General features: G+C 42.4%; 1 protein-coding gene across 1 annotated transcript; it reads left to right on the forward strand.

The window, feature by feature from the left end:
- Positions 1-969: 969 nt before the first annotated feature.
- Positions 970-23,160, forward strand: MEP1A (meprin A subunit alpha). Its single transcript, XM_077811527.1, has 14 exons — positions 970-1,038; positions 1,123-1,147; positions 1,254-1,307; positions 2,500-2,540; positions 2,666-2,741; positions 3,937-4,054; positions 7,086-7,261; positions 11,780-12,001; positions 12,673-12,822; positions 15,717-15,932; positions 18,174-18,647; positions 19,895-20,068; positions 22,222-22,426; positions 23,013-23,160. The coding sequence occupies exons 1-14, from the start codon at positions 970-972 to the stop codon at positions 23,158-23,160; spliced, it is 2,148 nt and encodes a 715-aa protein (XP_077667653.1).
- The last annotated feature ends 382 nt before the right edge of the window (positions 23,161-23,542 follow it).

Consider the following 23,542-nt stretch of genomic DNA (forward strand, 5'->3'; position numbering starts at 1 on the left):
AAGGTTGAAAGCTTCAGAAAGCCGTGAGAAAATGAAAAAGTGTTAGAATGTACACATTTAGGGAACCTTAACTATAGCTATCACTGATTCTTTGGCTATAATAGACACATTAATTGACAAGTAAAGAGCAAAGAGTCTGCAAGAAGAAGAAAGAGGTAGCTTGGGAAGCCAACCACTGTTGTATGAAGTTTGAGCCAGGTGCTCATCATACATACATTTTCCACTGTTTGTGTGCAGACTGTCTGAAAACAAGGCTGTTGTTGTTATGTTACAGGTATATTATATCATCCGGTGGTAAAACCTATAGGGAGAGACAGAAGGACCTATAGGGGAGGGATAGCTCAGTGGTTTGAGCATTGGCCTGCTAAACCCAGGGTGGTGAGTTCAATCCTTGAGGGGGCCATTTGGGGCAAAAACTGGGGATTGGTCCTACTTTGAGCAGGGGGTTGGACTAGATGACCTCCTGAGGTCCCTTCCAACCCTAGGATTCTATAACCAGGAAATGCCACAAAGTTCACCTTGCCGAGTTGACAGTGCATGTTTCTTGAGCATAAAGCAAATGGAGCTAAATTGGATTTTTGCTAGAGTAACTGAGATTAGAATTGGCCAATAATGTTGACAGAGTGAACTGCAGTCAGGGCAACGGAGATAACTTCCTTAATCTCTGGGCCAAATTCAGACCTGGAAGCCGTACTTGAGATCGGGGTCTGGCCCTTCAGCTTTTGGAATGAAGACAGAAAGATATCAGGCTGCTCAGTTACGTGTTCTTGCAAATAGACTTAGGTGAACAATGATCATGACACCATCTCATGCCACTGAAAAAATCTTTACTATTTTAATAATTCTCCTGGTGAAAAGGATGGGCTCAAAGTTTCTTTCCTGATGATAAGTGCAAAGTTCAAGAAACTGCTCTATAAAATGTGAGCGTTGTAAATTGTAAATACTCTGTTTTCTCTCTCTGCTGCAAGAATGGTTTCCACTTACTTTTCCTCATGCCTATGTCTCATATTATGCTTTGCCTATTGCAGTACATTCTCGGTAAGTCTAACTCTTGTATTGCCAGATCCTCTCTTTCAGCACATGTTACACAACTTCTACAACATGTATTTTACTCTCTTTCAGGTTAGACACCTTCCGAAGGGAGAAGGTAAGGACTCGGTAAACTATTTCTAGGGTTGAGATATTTTCTTTTCTTTTTTGTGGGTGGAGCGGGGGATGCATAATGTTTTCTTCTTAATTTGCTTTTCTTACAGCACGCGATGCTGATGCTGGTGAACTGAGGGAGGACATTCCAGCAATAAACTTAGGTGGGTTGCATTTCTAATTCCCATGCAGTCCTTTTGAGATGGTTGTAAGCAAAATGCTGGTGCAACCTTCTAATATTTAGAAGCTTTAAATTTTTTTTTAGTCTTTTTTTTTTTTTTAAACTGGGTGACATGCTCAGGCAGGGCAGGCAGTCAGATCAATGGACATAAACAGACATAATGAAGGCAGGCTGGGGCTGACCATCCTCCTGCACCACCAGTGTTCCTGCATCTTAGCCCTGCCACAATCCTGCTGTCCAAACCTTGGGCTTCTCCTGCATGAAAACCAGAGGTCATACTGACCTGTGTGGTAATTCTGTGATGTTAATGAACAGCCACTAGGGCTGAGAGCCTTTCTCTCCTGAAGACTCAGAGCTATTGGGCCAGATCTATAGCTGAGGGGAATTTACATTGAAGTGAATGATACTATTCCAATTAACAGTATGGCCCAGAGTGGGGTGCCAATTAGGAATGGCTTTAGAAGCCAGTTAGCACTCCCCCCACCCGCCATAACAGCTGGTTCTAGAGAGTCGGCAGTAATTTAGTGGTTTACTGTGTTTCTGTCTGAACTGTATAGAAATTACATGGAAAAACACGTAGCAAAATGAACCCACCTCATTTAATTTTCTATTTTTTGTAATCTGATTTTGATTATATATATATAAAATCTATTCTATTCTTATCATTGCAGCAGCTTACTGAAGGACATAGTGGATTCTCCATCATTTAAAGTCTTTATATCAGAACTGGATCTCTTTCTAAAAGAGATGCTCTAGCTCAGACACAAGTTCTGAGCTTGATGCAGGAATCAGGGGGTGAAATCCTATGGCCAGTGTTATGAAGGAGGTCAGACTTGATGATCGGAATAATTAGAATAGTTTCCTCTAAACTTAAAATCTATGAAGCTATGATTATAGTGAAGCAAAGACATTGGAGCATAGACAGCCATAAGGCAGAGTAAACCTCTCGTAACATGTTTTTTAGAAACCTGTCAAATCAGGTAGCAGCATCTGCTGTTAATTTAGGGACAGAGCCATTACTTCAGTGAGACTAGAAACAGGCCCTTCATAATTATCCATAAATGTCACTTGTGGACTTCAAACTTCCATGATTCTATAAACTCAGTATTTTTCAGGATATAAGATACAGTATTTGAGATTTCATTTAAATAATCTGTTCCTAAATTGCTTTTCAGCTGCTGGATTGAACCTATTTCAGGGGGATATCTTACTGCCAGTAAGTATTTTGTAAATGCATGGATGTAATTCATATGCATCATATTTGCAGTACTACTATTATCCCTCTTCCCTATTCCAAGGGATGCACCACTGACTGTTAATCTTTCCCTCTTGTTTCAACAGAATGAGCGTAATGCACTGAGAAATGAGGCCTACAGATGGAAGTTCCCCATTCCCTATATTCTGGGTGATGACCTAGGTAAAGCAAACTATATTTTATTCTTCAAATTTTATGGCCAAATGCTGGTCTCATTGGAGTTAACATGATACCAGAATTTGACCCTAAGAGAAATGACATTATGACATTCAAAGCTTTAAAAAATACACTAATAAGCAGGCCCATCAATTACACTTAAGATCAAATTCCACAGCATCACAAAGATATAGAAAAAATGGAATTTAAAGTTTCAGAGTAACAGCCGTGTTAGTCTGTATTCGCAAAAAGAAAAGGAGTCCTTGTGGCACCTTAGAGACTAACCAATTTATCTGAGCATGAGCTTTCGTGAGCTACAGCTCACTGGAATTTAAAGTGTTTGTCTCTGACTGCGATATAGCATAATTCAGTGGCTTTCAAATTGTGCGTCGCGACCCAGTACTGGGTTGCGGAATGTAAGGCTCTGGTCAGCACCGCTGACTGGGCACTTAAAAGTCCTGTCAGCCGTGCTGCCCAGCTAAGGGAGGCTAGTTCCTACCTCTTCTGATACCGGAAGCGGCCAGCAGCAGCAGGTCCGGCTCTTAGGCAGGGGCAGATAGGGGGGCTCTACATGCTACTCCCACCCTGAGCACCGGCTCCACACTCCCGTTGGCCGGTTCCTGGACAATGGGAGCTGGCGGGAGGATGGGGGGGGGTCTGTGCCTGTGGGCGAGAGCCACGCGGAGCTTCTTGCACGCCTCCGCTTAGGATCCAGACCTGCTGCTGGCTGCTTCCAGGGCGCAGTGTGGTCCGCGGTGCTAGGACAGACAAGAAGCCTGTCTTAGCATCCCGGCTGTGCTGCTGACTGGGAGCTGCCAGAGGTAACCCTCCGCCCCAACCCCGTGCCCCAATCCCCTGTCCCAGCCCTGAGCCCCTCCCCAAACCGAGAGCCTCTTTCTGCACCCCAAACCTCTCATCCATGGCCCCACCCTAGATCCTGCACCCCGAACCCAGAGCCCTGACCCCCTCACACCCTCACCCCTGCACCCCAACCCTCTGCCCTAGCCCTGAGCCCCTCCCACACCCCAGACCCCTCATCCCCAGCTCCGTTGGGTCACGGGCATCAAGAATTTTCTTCTACTGGGTCACCAGCAAAAAAGTTTGAAAACCACTGGCATAATGTATGTACAGCATATAGCTTATCTCCACAGACAAGTGATCTACAATATATTAACGGTACTTTTTGAAATATATTTTCCAGATCTGAATGCCAAGGGTGTCATACTTGAAGTGTTTGAAATGTTCCGTCTTAAGTCTTGTGTGGATTTCAAGCCATATGAAGGAGAGCGCTCCTATATACGATTTCAAAAATCTAATGGGCAAGTATTATGATGACCTCCTAGATTCTTGTTTAATTTTCTTTGGGTTGATTTGCTGCACACCCTTAAACAGTTGCCACCTTCTTCCCCAGAGATGTTTCCATTTCAGTGATGGGTGAAGTGATCCCTATGTACACTCCTTACCTATTTTGCAGGGGTGTTGGGAGGCAGAATTTGGGCTTTGAAATCTTTGGAAGAAAAGATGCCATGAAAGCTCAAGTTATTGAAACACAGTTTTTATTTCCTGTGTATAAACTATCCCCAGATCACTGAGTACAAAGGAGGCAGCTAGAAAAAGATAAGAATCTTATCCAGTATATCACTTATGTATGTTTCTTTTATCTCACGGTTTCTTAAAGGACTTTTCAGAGTCAAAAAGATTATTATATTTTCCCCTGTCCTCCACTCTGCCTTGGCTCATTTATCCTCCAGACTGAAGAGACTTTTTCTGGATCCTATCAGGGCCAATTCTGAGTCATCCAGAGAAGTCACCAGTGAATGACATAAAGTGTTCCCTTCCCTTAGATGCTGAGCATGCTGCCTCTGCAACACTCTTAACTCCTGCTGGCCCAATCAATAGCTCAGATCCCAGCACATTACATACTCCCTCATAAGATGCCTAAGTGCCTCTCATCCTAAATCCCACTAGTGACAAATTCTTTAGCACAAGAGGTGGAAGGTTCAGTCTTCACTGATGAGGATGGTGTCTGTATGTGTAATCCAGTCTGGCCATGTGTTTCATGGCAAAATGGCACCCATAATGGGACCATAGGAGGAGAGATTAAAAAGATTCAGACTGTTCATTTTAGGAAGGAGACAACTAAGCATTGTGTGTGTGTGTGTGGGGGGGGGTATGATAGAGGCCTATACAATCAGGAATGGTGTGGAGAAAGTGAATAGGAGAGCGTCATTTACACCTTTGTCATAACACAAGAACTAGGGGTCACTTGATTAAATTAATAGGCAGTAGCAATAAAACAAACATAAGGAAGTACTTCTTCACATAGCACACAGCCAACCTGTGGATCTCGTTGCCAGGGGATGTTGTGAAGGCCAAAAGCATAACTGGGTTAAAAAAAGAATTAGATAAGTTCATGGAGGATACATCCATCAGTGGGTAGTAGCCAAGGTGGTCAGTGACACAACCCTATTCTCAGGGTGTCCTTAAACTTTCAACTGCTAGAAGCACCTGGCATTGGCCACGATTGGAAGACAGGACACTGGGATAGATGGACCATTGGTCTGACCTAGTATGTCCGTTCTTATGTTTTTAACTCTCGTAGACCTAAGACAGGTTTCAGAGTAACAGCCGTGTTAGTCTGTATTCGCAAAAAGAAAAGGAGTACTTGTGGCACCTTAGAGACTAACCAATTTATTTGAGCATAAGCTTTCGTGAGCTACAGCTCACTTCATCGGATGCATACTGTGGAAAGTGTAGAAGATCTTTTTATATACACATAAAGCATGAAAAAATACCTCCTCCCACCCCATTCTCCTGCTGGTAATAGCTTATCTAAAGTGATCACTCTCCTTACAATGTGTATGATAATCAAGTTGGGCCATTTCCAGCACAAATCCAGGTTTTCTCACCCCCCCCCACACACACAAACCCACTCTCCTGCTGGTAATAGGTTATCTAAAGTGACCACTCTCCTTACAATGTGTATGATAATCAAGGTGGGCCATTTCCAGCACAAATCCAGGGTTTAACAAGAACATCTGAGGGGGGGGGGGTGGTTAGGAAAAAACAAAGGGAAATAGTAAGGAGAGTGGTCACTTTAGATAAGCTATTACCAACAGGAGAGTGGGTTTGTGTGTGTGTGTGGGGCGGGGGGGTGTGAGAAAACCTGGATTTGTGCTGGAAATGGCCCAACTTGATTATCATACACATTGTAAGGAGAGTGATCACTTTAGATAAGCTATTACCAGCAGGAGAGTGGGGTGGGAGGAGGTATTTTTTCATGCTTTATGTGTATATAAAAAGATCTTCTACACTTTCCACAGTATGCATCCGATGAAGTGAGCTGTAGCTCACGAAAGCTCATGCTCAAATAAATTGGTTAGTCTCTAAGGTGCCACAAGTAGACCTAAGACATTGTGAATGAGCTTGTCTAACAGGCATAACTTGTCATATACTGGCCTCCTGTGATAATGTCTTCAGAGCCAGGGACTGCCTTTATTCTGTGTCTTGGTCAACACTGAGCACATTGTCAGCACCATAACAAATAATAAATAATAACATTGGTTATCTAGTTTATTTGAGCATAAGCTTTCATGAGCTACAGCTCACTTCATCGGATGCATTCAGTGAATGCATCCACTAAATGCATCCGATGAAGTGAGCTGTAGCTCACGAAAGCTTATGCTCAAATAAATTGGTTAGTCTCTAAGATGCCACAAGTCCTCCTTTTCTTTTTGCGAATACAGACTAACACGGCTGCTACTCTGAAACCTGTCACTGGTTATTTAAATATTTATGTGAACATTTTTTTCAACATGATTTTGGATAAAGTAAGTAAATTGAGTCCTTAAATACAGACCTCCAAACTCTTCTCAAGTGACAGCAACAAAAATGATTAAAGGTCTAGAAAACATTACCTGTGAGGAAAGATTGAGAAAATTGGGTTTGTTTAGTCTGGAGGAGAGAAGACTGCAGCAGGACTTGATAACAGTTTTCAAGTACATAAAAGGTTGTTACAAGGAGGAGGGTGAAAAATTGTTCTTCTTAACCTCTGAGGATAGGACAAGAAGCAATGGACTTAAATTGTAGAAAGGGTAGTTTAGGTTGGACATTATGAAAAACTTCCTAATTGTCACAGTAGTTAGCACTGGAACAAATTACCCAGGCAGGTTATGGAATCTTCATCACTGGAGGTTTTTAAGAGCAGGTTAGACAAACACCTGTCAGGAATGGTCTAGTTATTACTTAGTCCTCCCTTGAGTGCAGGGACTGGACTATATGACCTCTTGAGGTGCCTTCCAGTCTTACACTTCTATGGTTATATGACTGTGCACTCTCTCTCTTTCTCAGGTGCTGGTCCATGGTCGGTGATCGGCAGACAGGACAAAACCTTTCCATTGGGCAGTGGTGTGACCATAAAGCTATTGTAGAACACGAGCTCTTACATGCGATGGGATTTTATCATGAACAGTCGAGGACAGATCGGGATGATTACGTGAACATCTGGTGGGATGAAATTCTTCCAGGTCAGTTTTAAATATCAATACAGATTTTGGGAAGTACAGAGAGTATTTTATTTTTCTCACTAATATACTAAGATTTTAAAGCCTCTTGACATGGAATTTTAGAGCCAGATGAGAGTCAAGGGTGCAGCATCAGACATCTCTAAAAGCTGATACTCGTGCAGGTTTAGATGTAGTAGATAGTCCGACATAATTTTATCTCAGCTCTGTTTTTCCCCCCCCCGAGGGATAACACAGATCAGAGAGGCAGCATTGCCTAGTGGATAGGGGACTGGCCTAGATGTCAGGAGCCTTGGGTTCTGCTCCTGGCTCTGCCAGTAACCTGCTGTGTGACCTTAAGCAAGTCATTTCACCTCTGTTTTCCCTCTCCCTATTTCTCTGTATTCTCTTTTTGAATTAGAAGCTCTTTGGGGCCGGGGCAGTGTTTTACTATGGAGTTATACAGTACTTAGCACATTGTGGTCCTAGTGCTAGAGGTTAATGTGATATAAATAATAATAAGGTAAGGAGAACGCACACATAAAAGTAGAAGAATGGAAGAATTGAGGTTCAACAATAACCTGTCCCATGTGACCATGTAACAAATATCACCTCCATTGGCATCCTTATTGCTAATCTCAGTATCAAGACCATGAGCCACTCTTTTACTCTTAGAGGAGGTTCTTTTTGCTCAGTGTTGAGGTACATTGGTGGGACTGTATAGGGAAGCTTGCGGTGTTGTTGCCCATGGTATATGTGATAAACAGATGACTTCAATGTTCAGGGCTATCCACTCACCACCTTTCACAAGCACTAAATAAATGCAAGACAAACGGAAAGAAAATGTACCAGAATAACTCAGTTATCTAATTAACTGATGGTAAAAATACTCTCTTCTGTCCTCCAAACTGAATAGCTGTCATTTTGTACTAAACAGATAACAGTAGTATATGCATGCTCTCTCAGCTCTGCCCCAACATGTGTCTGACCCGTGTGGTGGCAGAAAGGTCTCTAGAAGTGAGAGAGGAGTTGAACATCCATGCCAATTCCTTCCTTAACGTCTGTGTTGGGACTGCCAACATGGCATGACTGGGATGGGCAACTCTTGATGTGGGCTTTACATACCATGTTTTTCATCATTAAACTGAACTAAGAACAACTCGCCTCACTTAGATCACCAGTCAGTCATCAGATGGCAATAATTTTCAGTCGTTATTAACTTGAGCTGGATTTAAATATAAAATACAATAATAATATTAAATGTAGGGCCTACATGCCTCAGCTGAGTTTGGGGTTCCACTGTGCCAGGTGCTGAACAAATACATAGTAAGAAACAGTCTCTGGTCCTTACAATAGATAAGACAGACCAGAGAGTATAATTATCCCCATTTTTCAGATGTGTTGAAAGGCTCCACAACCCATTACCAATAGTAGAATCATAGAAAGGCTAGGCTGGAAGGGAGCTTGAGAAGTCGTTTAGTGCAGTCCCCTGTGCTGAGGCAGGACCAGGTCCTAGACCATCCCTGGCAGGTGTTTGTTAAACCTGTTCTTAAACACCGCCAGTGATGGGAATTCCACAGCCTGCCTTGGAATTCCACAGCCTCCCTATTTCAAACTGAAATATCCTTATAGTTAGAAAGTTTTTCCTAGGACTGAATCCTGTGCGACCCCACTAGAGATGCCCTCGCAGTCTGACAGCACACCAGGGATAGCTCACTTTGACTATGGTCTTCAATTGGTTGTGCACCCATTTTATGCTAATTTAATCTAGACCACATTTCCCTATTTTGTTTATGAGAATATCATGTGGGATTGTGTCAAAAACCTTTCTAAAATCAAGAGATGTCATAGCTATTGCTTCCCCCCTAGGCCAGTAACCCCATCAAAGAAGGAAATTAGGTTGGTTTGGCATGATTTATTTTTGAAAAATCCATTATGGCTATCCCTTATAACCCTATTCTTCTCCAGGTGCTTACAAATTTATTGATTAATAATTTGTTCCAGTATCTTTCCAGGTATCAAAGTTAGGCCGACTAGTCTATAATTTCCTGGGTCCTCTTTGTTCCCCTTTTTAAAGACAAATGCTGTGTTTGCCCTTCTCCAGTCCTCTGGGACCTCATCCATCCTTCATGAGCTCTTGAAGGTAATTGCTAATGGTTCTGAGACGGCTTCAGCCAATTCCTTAAGTACCTTAGAGTGAGTGTCATGAGTCCCTGCTTACTTGAATACATCTGATTTATCTGATATTATTAACCTGTTCTTTCCCTAATTTGGCTTGCATTCCTTCCCTCTTGTTGTCACTATTAATTGTGTTGAGTATCTGAATGCCATTAACCTTTTTAGTGAAGACTGAAGCAAAATAGACATTAAACACATCAGCCTTCTTGATCCCTGGAGCCAGCCAGTCATCAGTTTTCTTTATTCTTTTCACATGATCAATAACACCCCTCTCTGCCTCCTCTCAGCCCAGATATGACACATGCAATAAAATGGTAATTGACTGGGAGCATTATATAACATTCTCCTGCCTAATGCAAAAAAGGAAAAAATATAGCAAGTGCATGTTAGCGTAACTTTACTGCAGGTACGATGTTCTGCAGGTGTCATTACAAGCTATAGATCCCACTTCCCGCTGGGATAAATCCTGCAGGCCTTACTGAGGGAAAACACTTCTTAAAGTTTCTTAGGGGAGTTGAGAGACTGCAACTCTAGCTGGGCACTGCACGGGGGATACAGTGGAAGGTTCCGCATGCCCTCCTCATATCTTGCATCTGCATAAAGACTGGATAATCTCTGGCTCTGAATTACTGGCAATATTTGTGCAACCTGCCAGCTGCTTCTTCTATTGGCAGCTAGTGCCATGCTCGTCTTAGAACGGATCTTCATCTAAAAGTTAGAACTGATCTTCTCGTAGACTACCTGCCTCCAAGCTATAAGAAGCTATAATGCTACCCTGGGAGGAGTGACATCCTTTCTGATAATTAATCCAGTCAAAATCTCAATTCAAATCTCTAAAAGGAAATAAACATAAGCTTTCAGATAATCCTCAGCCTTGAATCCCAGACCATTGTGTTGAGCATGTAGCTGCTTACCCCAGTAAGCTACACTGGGAAATAGTACAACTGAGGCTATTTAGTAATAATTGTTCATTCAGTGCGGCCACATGCTATTTCTAATTAAGAAGAATAAGAAATTTCATAGCAGTGAGAAGCAGCCAAAACATTCACAGTATAGTTTGAAATGTTAATTTTTTCCCTCTCTTTCCCTCAAACTCTGCAAGCTTGAAACTGGTCCCTTTTATGAATTATTTGCACTAAATAGAGACTATTTTCATTGAAAAAATAGGTCTTTCCTTTTTTTATAGCAACATTGTTTTTAGGAAAATGATGGAAATGTTACGATTTCATGTGCTTCTGCAGCCAAATTAACCTTTTAGTGTCATAGGGATGTGAAAATGGATAAAATTGCAGCAAATGTTATATCTAGTGTGGCAAAATTGCATTTTCACTCAGCTCTAAATGGAAGATGTAATTTGTCCCACAGGCTAGCGGGGGCTGGGAGCACTCTACAGACTAAGGGTGCATGTTGCATCCATCCCCCTCCTGAGAAGAAGTACCCTGGTTGTTCTACAGTGAACCGAATACCCAGGCAAACATTTGCATCAGTAATTAAAGACTCCAGAATGAGGCATGCTCATCATTCTTTAGGGCTTAATCCTGCGAGGTGCTGAGCACTCTGGCCCCAATTCTCGCAAAGCACTTAAGCTTGGGCTTAACTTTTAAGTGTGTGAGTAGTCCCACTGAGGTCAACAGATTTACTCACATGAGTAAAATGGAGCAGTTACCTGCATGCTTTGCTGGATTGAAGCCAGAGAGTTTCACACTTTGCAGGATCAAGGCCATAGCTAGAAGAAGACTAGCTGTAATGTGAGGCATAAAGGAGGCAGAGAAGGGAAGCAAATTAGACAGAAACAAGGAGATGCCTGAGGACCTTCAGAAAAGGAAAAAACATTCAGAACCACTTTTTCAAAATGTGGCCTTATATATACGTGCACCATTTCTGAGCACTGTTACTAGTGCATGCCATCTCATGTGCACAAGTCCAGACTCTGCTCTCACTGAACTAGTTTACATAAGTGTGAGTTAGGGAGAAGTTGGCTCTTACGATCTATTTACAGGTGCAAGCTGAGTGACCGTCAAGCACAAATATAGTTCATGCACGAAAATTCCATCATTTGCCTTCACAAGTGAAAGCTCTCAAAAGCTGAATCTGGCAGTTATTTAAATGTGCACAAGCAGAAGACACGTGAAATGAAAATTGGGATCTAAAATATGAGGACTTTGTTGTCAAAATTGCTTCATAAACCAATAATGTAAGATTCTAATTCTAACCATATGGTATTTGTCTTTGAATCCACCATATCCGCTCTGCATTAATATGTTGTAACTTTTGAGCTTTAGTATGTCCATCCCAGGGACATTTTTGCCTTGGGAAAGATTCTGACCATTTTAAAAATGAATCACTCATTTGTTCTTTCACCAGGCCAATCTCACAACTTTGTGAAGTACGACGACATGTTAATCTCCGACTTGAACACCCCCTACGATTATGACTCAGTAATGCATTATGAGCCGTTATCCTTTAACAAAAACGAGAGTGTCCCAACAATCACTGCGAAGATACCAGCATTTAATGACATTATTGGGCAGCGCTTGGATTTCAGCGCCGTTGACTTAGAAAGACTCAATCGCATGTACAACTGCAGTAAGTCCACACTGAGCCATTGTCAAGTGCTCCACATTTTTGGACTTTAACAGGATTTCTTTGCTCCCCCTTCATTTTTATGTCTAAATAAATAAATAAAAAGACGAGAGAGCCAAATTGGGAGGAGCTATAGAAAACTTGTCCTCAGTTTACCTTACTGTGGGGATGAGTGATGTGTGGAGCAGGTTATTTTCCCCATCCCAATCCCTTTCTAGGTCTCTGCTAGCCATTACTGCTTTTGAAGCAGTCCAGCAAGTGAATGAAAGACTTACACTCATCCAATTCTATGCCTCCTTTCATGTGTGCTTTATTCAGGGATCCCCCTCAGTGAATTAACCTCTTCCTCCTTCAGATCCTTGCAGTTGTGATAACTCCAAGAAATCAGCCAATTGTCAGGCTGTGCATCAGTCAGGGATAGCTGATTTTATTTGCTACTTTCAGGAACCAACAAGTTGTGTAATAGCTCCTTAAGGAATGATTTTGACTACTCAGGGAGGGTAAAGGTTGCAGGATTGTATATGGGCCGTATGATGTGTTGCATAGAAATGTATCCCTCAGGAAAAGCGTACAGAAGGGAAAAATAATTTGAACAGCATTATCCCAGTCTTCCTTAAAACACATTTTATTTACTAGAGTCTTCTTTGGATTTAACCATATGCATGTTCTTTCAGCTTCAACTCACACCCTTTTGGACCAGTGTGCTTTTGAGTTTGCCAATATCTGTGGCATGGTTCAGGGCACCGGAGATGACGCAGACTGGGTCCATAAGAAGAGCAGCCTCATGGGACAAGAAGACCACACGCTCCTCGGACGCTGCAAAGGTAAAATAAAAAATAAATATGGACCTGAGTACAAGTTAGGGACCCCAAAGGTCACTTTGTTCATGCCTTAGCGAGGGTGACAGCTGTGTTTTAAAGACAGCTTCAGACTGATGGTAACATTGCAGCCAACACTTGGAAAAACTTGGCAGCTGATCAAACTGAAAGGTACTTCAAAGCCAGGAAAAGCATGACTATCTTGGAGGATCCTGTTCTAAAGAAGGCTTGTTTGTTATGACCCTGGCCATGCTAGCACCCTTTTCCCAGCACCTTGGCAATGTGCTTCCTTTTGATAATGAGGAACAAAGGTGCTGATATTACCAGTGCCAAATCAGAAGCTTTTTGCAACATACACTGCATTCTCTAGACCAGATCAGCAATATCAAAGAGGACAAAGAACACGTATTATGGTTTAACTAGAGGCATAATAAATTTATGCTGGAATGTGACCTACCCTATCTACCTCTGTTTGATTAACAGTGATTTTAGCACAACATAAGAGTGAAGAGTTGCACGCAAATCTCTGATAACTGTTACATTTGAAACATAAACGAAGTGTGAGGTGTGTTGAGGCTGGCACAGTCTCAGGTCAATATTTGGTTTCCTAAAGAATCAAACAACAATGATTTTTAAGGTCCTTCTATTCATGTGTTGAATGACAATTTTACACAAAATCCCCAGTTTTCTGTTTTTCAAATGAGTGGCATCACAAAAAAATGCAAAGTCAGTCCCTAGTATGAGCCAGTCACAGAGCCCGGCAGTGTTAGTCCAGGAAGAATTTGCTCACACATTAAAGTAAAGAAAAATTCTCAAAGGCTTGTTTGACAACTAAGGACCTGATTTTCCAATACATAGTCAGGCAGAATTCCCTCAGACTTTGGAAAATATGACTTCAGTGGGAATTTTGCCTAAGTAAGAAGTGCAGGTGTAATGACCCTAAGCATGAGCCGCTATCATTTGAGCTAAAGGAGCAATTCCATTTGCTGGCAGCTGTGGTACACTCTTATCCCCTTATGTGGACCAGCCATTAAAGTGAAGAAGACACAGAGACTCACACTCTCTCAGGAATGGTTACACAGGATCAGATACAATTTAAACTAGGAATGGGAAATGATACTTGGAAGCAATCTAAGGGTCGCCAATAGAACCGCCTGCAGGCTTTCTTTGAATTCTTTCCCCTCCTGTGACAATCAATGTCCAGACACCCCCAGGAGAGAACAGGGGGCTCTGAACCTCAAGGGATAAGCAGTTTAATCAGCGGTTTCTACACAATGTTACAGAGTAGAACTGTAGGTTAAGTAAGGTCTTTCATGAAAAGCATGTAATGTCCGAAACTTTATGGTCATTAGGAGGTCAGCGAGGAGTCCAGTGGCACCTTAAAGACTAACAGATTTATTTGGGCATAAGCTTTCATGGGTAAAAAACCCACTTCTTCAGATGTGAGAGGGGTAGCCATGTTAGTCTGGATCTGTAAAAGCGGCAAAGAGTCCTGTGGCACCTTAGAGACTAACAGATGTATTGGAGCATAAGCTTTCATGGGTGAATACCCACTTTGTTGGATGCATCCGACGAAGTGGGTATTCACCCAGAAAAGCTTATGCTCCAATAAGTCTGTTAGTCTATGAGGTGCCACAGGACTCTTTGCCACTTCTTCAGATGGTTATGAATGTACGCGTGGAGATATGTGTAGAACATTGTCCTAGTAACGAGGGTGCAGTTGCCGTGTCGCCTCCCACCAGGCAGGCAGGCAGGGCACCTCCCAGGCTAGCTGTTTACATGAAACTAACTCCAAGATGATGGTTGGTGGACTAAGGCAGCCTGGAGGGAGTTTCCCCACTCTCTGTAACCATGAATTCTCATAGCCTGAAAGGAAGAGGAAAAAACTGCAAACCCCCCAGTTAAAAGGGAAGGAGTTTGAAGTGCAGGCTATGCAGAAACTCAGGGCCAGCATCTAAGCAGGGTGCTGTTCCTTAAAAACTGGATCCCCTCTAGGACAGAGGGCATGCTGGGAAACTGTTCAGCGGCAATAGGTAACTTGTGTTAGAGAAGGGGATTTCGCCAATATTGAAGTGTAAAGTCTGAGGTTGCGTCTCTATGGTTAAGTTCTGTGTAACTCATTATGTGTTTTCTTTTCCTTGTGATTTCATCTCTGAATCTGTGATTTTTCTATTAAATAAACTTTTTGTTTATTTTTACCCTGAGCAGTTATCTGTTGACTGGGTCAGGTTGCGCTCCTTCTGGGATGATGATCCCAATGGAAAAAGTCCAAGTGTCTGGTTGTTAAGAACTCAGGGGATGGATATGGGGAGGCTCGGGAGCAGAAGGGCTATTGGGGTCACCCTACAAGGAGTAACTAGGTGGGTGGAAGCCCTTTATGCTTGAAGGCTGGCTGCTGGTATCGGAGTGCTGAGCTATTGCAGCATAGCATTAAGGCACCCAAAGTTATAAGGCAGGCAGTGACAGAACCCTTTTCCTGTCTGTGTGATCCCCAAAATGTCACACCCCTATTTTTTATTTCACAGGTGTAACTAAAGGGACTTTGGCTGTGTGACAGTACAGTCTCGTGACTAGAGAAAGTATCCAGGGGCTTGACCCCAGTCTATTCCTGGGTCTTCTGTGTAGCCTCTCTGTGCCTCAGTTTCCCTGTTGGTGACATGGGGATATGAGATAATACCTAAAAGGATGATGGCATTGTGAGGCTTAAGAAAAGCACCACTCACTGTACATGCAGCTGTTTTATCTGCACTGCACATACAGTTATGCAATCACAAGTCATATGCAGCAGGCAGAAAGATTAAGAAGAGGCAATAATTAATAATTAATTTATTATGATTATTTGTTAATTAATAACTAATTAATTAATAATTAATAATAATTAATACTCACTTTCTCTGTAGATGCTGGTTCTTTCATGTACTTCAGCACTAGCTCTGGCCAGGCAGAAGATATGGCTCTCCTAGAATCCCGGATCCTTTACCCAAAGAGAACTCAGCAGTGTCTCCAGTTCTTCTATAAGATCTCCGGAAGCCCCTTGGACAAGCTTGTCATCTGGGTTAGAAAGGATAATGGCACCGGGACTGTTAACATGCTGGTTAAAGTCAAAACCTTTCAAGGTATTTTTGAAAATATTAGACTACAAAAAATTGGGGTGGGTGAGGGATACCATAGTGTGTTCAGAAATGAGACAAACTGGTTCAGAAACACAAGAGTTTTCCTAAACCAATCAGGTCAGCATCTTGCTATCCAGGTAGGTATTCTGGTATCTGAGCACAACATACCTACTACGTGGATGGCTGTATGTAAGCCCTGGATGGTGAAATTCGGATGGTCCCAAACAATATAGGACACCATTTTAATGCTTTGGGTAAGAGCAAAGCAGGACTGTAAAAGATTTACATTTGCACCATGAGGGGTAATTAATCACTGTTCTCATGCAAATAGGAGCAATGATCCTCGGCATTGTTAATGCAGATAAAACCTTTCATTCCTGAAAAGTTGCACATGTATTTGCTTCTAGAGCATTTTCCATGCAGAAAATTCATTAACTCCTTATTGCTTGCCAGTAGAACATGGTTCCAATGATTCACTGAATTTAAGTGGTTTCAGAGTAGCAGCCATGTTAGCCTGTATTCGCAAAGAGAAAAGGAGTACTTGTGGCACCTTAGAGACTAACTAATTTATTTGAGCATAAGCTTTTGTGAGCTACAGCTCACTTCATCGGATGCAGTGAGCTGTAGCTCATGAAAGCTTATGCTCAAATAAATTTGTTAGTCTCCAAGGTGCCACAAGTCCTCCTTTTCTTTTTGTGAATTTAAGTGGCACCATCTAATACAAGTGCTTTGACATCAAACTTTAAACTTGTGTCTGAACAGAGAACACTTAGTGCATCCTGGGGTCAGCCTGGAATAATAGGGAAGGGTGAAGGGTTAGCTAACGAATGGTCTCAGTATGGACCACACAAAGTCAGAGACCTAGTAGTCCATATTCTGATAGTATGTCAGTCATACTAAATAACACCTGACTTCATGAGCAATCCTGCTGATTTCAATGCACCTGACACGTAGAAATCAATTGGACTTCTCAAGGAGTCTTGTGCTTCTCAGTGTGAGTAAAGGTATCAGAATCCGGCTTTCCTACAACAGAAAGGGCAACATTCAGCCCTTGTGTCACTCTAACGACTGCCATAGAGTCACCTTGAGAAAGGATCTGACCCTGATGGTTTATTTTGAGATCACTTTAGACCAAGTTAAAAAAATGCAAACCCAAACATTGTTGAGAGTTGCCACTTTTTGTGGGTTTGCTCAACAGCACAAACTCAGCTATCGTGAAATGGTGCTGTTGTGGTGGCAATACCCAGGGAGTTTGGGGGACCTAGGAATATCCTGCAGGTGGGATGAAGGATTGTACCTTGGCAAAATCAGGGTGATATTGGGACAGCTGGTGCCAGCCTCCCTGAGCCTCTTGTTTGTCTCATTGACTTCTTATCTCTTGTCTTTCAAAGTGTAAGCTCTTTGGGTTAGAGACTACCATTTACTAAATATTTGTATGGCACCTAGCACAATGGGCCCCTGGCCTAGCTGAGCTCTGGTGATACTGAAATATAAATGTATAATAGCAACAACCTGAGATCTCCACCCTGAGGGGTTCTGGGGGAATCCACATGTCTTAGTATGCGGTTTAAATAAGTGGTTGGAGAACAATAAATGTGCTACTAAAGACTTGTCCATGCTACAAAATTAAGTCGACTCAAGTCACTGTATAGATACCACTGTAATTCACGTCCACACTTCTTCTGTCGGTGGTGCGCGTCCTCACCAGGAGCGTCCACTGACTGAAGTGGGGCATTGTGGGACACTGTCAGCTGGAGTCTGGCAGCCCCGCATGGGGATAATATCTGTCCCCTGCCCCCCACATCACCTTGGTGCTGATAGCCCAAGCTGTCAGCTGGATGCCAGGCTCACAGCTGGGTCCCCTCCCTCACTCCAGCACTGACAGCTGCCTTGGCACTGACAGCCCGAGCTGTTAGCTGGGGACCAGGTGAGCCACGTGCTTGGCTGACAGCTCAGGCTGTCATGCCAGGGTGTGGGAGGAGGCGACTGACACTTTGGGCAGTCAGTGGTAGGGCAGGGGTGGGGCCCTAACTACATCGACATAAGCACTGTGCCTCTTCTGGAGGTGGAGTCATGATGTTGGCATAGTGGGCCACTTACTTTGGCGGAAGCAGCATTCTAGTGTAGACACTGACATTATTAGGTCAATGTAAGCCACCTTGTGCTGACCTAACTCTTTAATGTAGACCACGCCTAAGGTATATTGTTATTAATTGTGTCCCTTTTTCTCATTTCTTCCGGTAGGAGATAGCGACTACAATTGGAAAATTGCCCATGTGACCCTCAATGTTCAAGAGAAGTTCAGATACGTCTTCCAAGGACTCAGGGGCAATCCCAGCAACTCATCTGGTGGAATTTTTATTGATGATGTCACCCTAACTGAGACACCATGCCCCCATGCTGTGTGGCTCATTCGGAACTTCACCCATATTCTCCAGACTTCTGTTTCAGGCTCTGTGATGCGTAGTCCCCGGTTTTATAGCCCTGAGGGTTATGGTTACGGTATATCTTTGTATCCTCGTGGCACATCTAATTCCTACTTTCCAGATTACACCCGCATTTCTTTTCACTTGTGCAGTGGAAAGAATGATGATGCTCTGCAATGGCCTGCTGAGAACAGACAAGCTATTTTAACGGTGCTAGACCAGTACCCTGACATCAGGAACAGGATGTCCTCAAGCAGGACCTTCACAACAGACAAGAGCCAAGTTTTGCCAGGTAAGTGGCTTTTGCATGAAAATGACTGAAACAGCATGCACAAGAGAAAGGGAGTGTGATTCAGTGGAGAGGGCATGGGACTTGGAGTCAGGAGGCCTACTTTCAATTCCCAGCTGTTCTATTACTTGGTCAGGTGACCTTCGGCAAGTCCCTTCCCCTTTTCTGTGCCTCAGACTCCTTATCTGTAAAATGGGAATAGTGATACAAGCTCACCTGGGATAACAATGTGCTCTATAAGTGTTAGGTGTTTATTAATAATTATTATTTATTATTATAGGGGCGAATGAGCCCAGAGATATATGAGTTTGACTCTAAATATAAAGTTCTTCAAAGCCAAGTCAAGTCCCAGAATTCTGCCTGTGTTCTTAGAATGGGCTCAGGGAGATCAGAATACTTCCAAGCTAGTGGCAGGATCTGATGAGTGGTGTGTCAAAATGTGACATTGCAACACCACAAGAGCATCACCTTCCCGCGATGCACCTGACCAACTGAACATGCAGATTTTGCGGTTTTAGCAAACTTGAATACAGACAGCTTGGTTGCATTTAGATTGTCATCCAAAAACCGTCACGCAAAGCATCCAAAACATTTTATTTAACGAATAAAGTAGTTGGAAATCTGTGGGAGCTCTGAGTTACCATCATCCAGAGCACATCCAGTAATCCCCCGCCCCATCCATATCTCTGTCTCCATCAATTGCCTCTTGCCTTACACTTAGATTATAAACTCTTTGGGGAAGAGTAACAGCCGTGTTAGTCTGTATTCGCAAAAAGAAAAGGAGTACTTGTGTACTCCACAAGTACTCCTTTTCTTTGGGGAAGAGGCAGTCTTTCTGTTCTATGTTTGTACAACACCCAGCTGGTCCATGACTAGAACGTCTATGTGATATTGTAATAAAATTAATAATAAGAACAATAAAGAGTTTGATGGTAAAGTAAAACCGCAACAGCTGAGTCCCCATCTCTCCATACCTTTCTCAGTATGATCTTTTCTATATTAATGTTTTTAATTACAAAGATTTTTCACAGAACAATAATGATGGATAAAATCCAGAACCTCTAAACTCTCACACCTCTAAACCTCTAAATTTTCAAAATCTGAATCTTACTTTGTGGCATGACTTCTCCACTAGTTTTTTAATGCAGAAAAAGTCCTTGTAATGCTTTAACATCTATCGCTGAATAACATTTGGTTCTAGGCTTTTTGCTGATTAAAAACAAGTCATGCATAATCCTATTATTTTGCAGATAAAAATGATACTTCAATGTGGGATAAACCATCTGTTGTCGGAACATTCGACCCTTCATGCAACTGTAATAGAAGCTTAGACTGGGGGTGGAGTAATTTCATCTCTCACAAACATCTGAGACAGAGGAATTTCCTGAAAAATGATGATCTCATTATTTTTGCAGAATTTAAAGGTGCAGAATCGTTTCTTTCTCTTCATAGAATCATAGAATATCAGGGTTGGAAGAGACCTCAGGAGGTTTTCTAGTCCAACCCCCTGCTCAAAGTAGGACCAACCCCAACTAAATCAAACTGAACAGGCTCTTCCTTCAATGTCAGTTCAGATGGCTATTCCAATAATGATTGTCATCAATCTCTGAGCCCCTTCTATTTTGCAGGGCCAGATTTTTAATGGTGTTTAGGTACCTAAAGATGCAGGTAGGCACCTTGTGTGATTTTTCAAGAGCTCCTAGGTGTCTAACTCCCATTGATTTCAATAAGAGTTAGGCACCTAGGCATTTTTGAAAATCCCAGTGGGTGCTTATCTGCATCTTTAGGTGCCTAAATACCTTTAAAAATCTGGCCTGCTGTGTCTGTTTGGAAAAGGATGTCTGGAATTGAACACAGTATTCCAAGTAAGGATGTATAATTGATTGATGTAATAAGCTAGTATATTTTCAATAATCACCCCTGCTCCTAATTTCCGTTTTATGTCTTGATTGCTTATTTTTGGCTTGGGTGTCCATTTTTGGAAGGATATCTCTTTGATTGAATAACCTCTTGAACTTTGCCATTTAATCTTCTGGGGTAACATTTTCAGAATAGCTTAAGTGATTTAGGAGTCTAAATTTCATTTTCGAAAGTGACGGCATTTTAGATCCAAAGTCCCATTGACTTTCAATGGAAAGGAAATCAAAATCCTTAGAAGACAAAATCATTGACTTTCAATGGGACGTAGGCTCCTAGGCCCCGGATCCTTAAAGGTATTTAGGCACCTAATGCCTACCGATTTCTGTGGGAGTTGGGTGTCTAAATGCCTTTGAGGTTCTGGGCCCAAGAGTTCTAATTTTCTTGAAAATGAGATTTAGTCTCCTATTTTGCTTGGACACTTGAAAATTTCATCCCCAATCTTCTCTTACATGCCTGCATGCTTCCTTTTCTGTTGAGGGGTATGCTTTCCTTCTGGGACACTCTGCGCAGGTTGCTTGAATAGCATCCATCACGAGTCTAAAGATTTTAATTTCCATTCTTTTCTCTTGGGGGTCAGCTAACTTCTTTACCCATCTCCAGTGTATTACTAAGGGCTTGTCTACACTTGAACGCTACAGTGCACCGCTGCAGTGTTTTAAGTGTAGACACACCCTAAGATGAAACTAGCCTATCCGCCTCTGTTCTTGTCCATTCTCTTTCCAAGAAGCAATCATTTAATATGTCGAGAAATTGCCACTCTAAACCTTGTTCCATCAGGACATTTGATCTGTTTATACCCAGCTAACTGAAAACACCATTGATTACTGTTTATTAGAATTCATTGCTTCTGTGACCTCCCTCAGCATTGTGCACTCCATTATAACCTTTCCCGCATCTGGAAGCTGGTAGAACAACCCTGTTAATATCTTTCTATTGTTATTACGTGGGACTTGTATCCATACAGATTTGATGTTTGTCACTCCACCATGTTTCAGCAAAGCCCTTTATATTCTAATTCACCTATTTCTGCTTTAAGATCTTCCTTTAAAACTTCATCAACTCCAAACTTCATCAACTTTCTGTGCCAGCAGTCTGGTTACACTTTGGTTAATGTGGAGCCTGAAAATTCCCCAGTGCCTAATAAAATGAAACTCCTCCTGCTTATGCCATCTTGGCATCCATGTATTAAAACCTTGAAATTTCCCCCTTTTAGCTAGCCCCATGTGAGGGCATTTCAGAGAAAACTACCATAGCAGCCTTGCACTGAAGTCATTTGCCAAGTAATCTCTATTATTGGTGAAGTGATTCCTATATGTGTTAGTGGCGGGTTCAGACTGTAAAATGTGGATCTGGATTTCAAGCATCCCAGGCTGTAAGGTTTTAGTTTGGTCCATTCTATAATATATATATACAAATATACATATAGAAAGTATATGTATATATACATGGATATATATTATACGTATCAATGTATATAGCAGGGGCATGTTCTCCTCTTTTTATACATGCAGAGCTTCCTCCAATACAAGTGAGAGCTCCCTGTGTGGAGCAAGGAGAGATAATATGCCATTGCTGAGATCCTTTCAGATGAAAAGTGCAATGTATAATAATGTCAGTCGCTATTAACCACTGTCTCTCTTTTTTTCCTTTTCAAAAGATCTCACCTATCTCAAAAAGACTGAAGTCCCTATTAAACCTGCTCAATCCATCACCAAAGACCTTATTCTTGAAAGGCAAAGGAGATCAGCTCTGAACACTGGCTCCCTTGAAGACTGGCCATCCTACATGAGAGACCCGTGTGACCCAAATCCTTGCCAAAATGATGGCGTCTGTGTGAATGTGAAAGGGAAAGCAAGCTGCAGGTACCACAGGCCCCTTTCATGCCAGCCGCAGATTTCTCATGCACTAGCTGATGCATCTAATAGACATTCAGCTCATGAGAAGATAAGACTCTCCGTTCACTGCTACAGACATTAGTATCAAATCCTCCACATTGTCAGGCACAGTGATAGGAACACAGCACTCCTTTGCTCAGCTTTTGGGAATTCTCTTACTAGCAGTCCTCAGGGCAGTGCAGGGACTGCTCCCTTTCTGGGTGCTCCAAGGGGACATAAATTACCCTAAAGGAAGTGGGGATGATGTGGGAGACTTGGCCTGAACCCCTCTACTGGGAACTGCCCCATGCAACCCAGCCATCTTGGTGGGGAAGGAGCCTCCTTGAGCTCCCTCTCCTTCTCAGCTCTGGGAGGGGATGGTTCCCCATAGGACCCTGCTCAAGGCTGTGTCTAGATGGAACATCCTCTCTCAAACCAAACAGTCCTCAATCCACAGCAGACAGGCCCCTTAGTTCTTTCAGGAGTTCTGAATGTAGATGGATGATCTTGCAATGTCCCTGCAGGGCAGGAAAATACACACCAAGCCTTTACATTTGTTGCGTTTTATTCCCAGGTGTCCCTCAGGCAACACCTTCTTCTATACAGGTGAGAGATGCCAGGCTGCACAGGTCCATGGGAATCTCCTTGGAATGATGGTTGGTGGAGCCGCCGGAACAATAGTATTAATTATCGTAATTGTTTCCATGCTAACTAGAAGATAAATGCTTCAGCATGATTTTTTTCCTGGAGCTTGAGAGCATTTGGTTTTTAATTAAAACAGATGCAGGAATAAAATATGTAGAAACTCTCAAGATATGGATATAGAAATGTTCTACTAAAATCTCAGTGACAATGCGTTTGCTCTGCAGGGCATAGCATTTAAAGATCCTTCACCTAGAACTTCTGTTTAATAAAGGTTTATAACATGAGAACAACCTGGAGAATCTTTTCTGCATGTTCTTTTATCAGATTGTTGTTTCTTCTAAGACAAGCAGGAATGAGGAGATCCCATGTATTTGATCTACCCAGTGGAAAATAGCCAATGTTCAAACTCAGGTAAAGTAACTGGAAAAACTTTTTAAATGACTGAGATAAATTCCCTTG

The sequence above is a fragment of the Eretmochelys imbricata genome, chromosome 3 (assembly GCF_965152235.1).
Source record: "Eretmochelys imbricata isolate rEreImb1 chromosome 3, rEreImb1.hap1, whole genome shotgun sequence".
In the NCBI taxonomy this organism is placed as follows: Eukaryota; Metazoa; Chordata; order Testudines; family Cheloniidae; genus Eretmochelys; species Eretmochelys imbricata.

Coding starts and splice junctions, on each gene's coding strand:
- MEP1A (XM_077811527.1), top strand. CDS start 970: ATGGTTTCCACTTACTTTTCCTCATGCCTATGTCTCATATTATGCTTT. Junction 2,541..2,665: donor AGGGGGATATCTTACTGCCA/GTAAGTATTTTG, acceptor TTGTTTCAACAG/AATGAGCGTAATGCACTGAG. Junction 20,069..22,221: donor TATTTTTGCAGAATTTAAAG/GTGCAGAATCGT, acceptor CCTTTTCAAAAG/ATCTCACCTATCTCAAAAAG.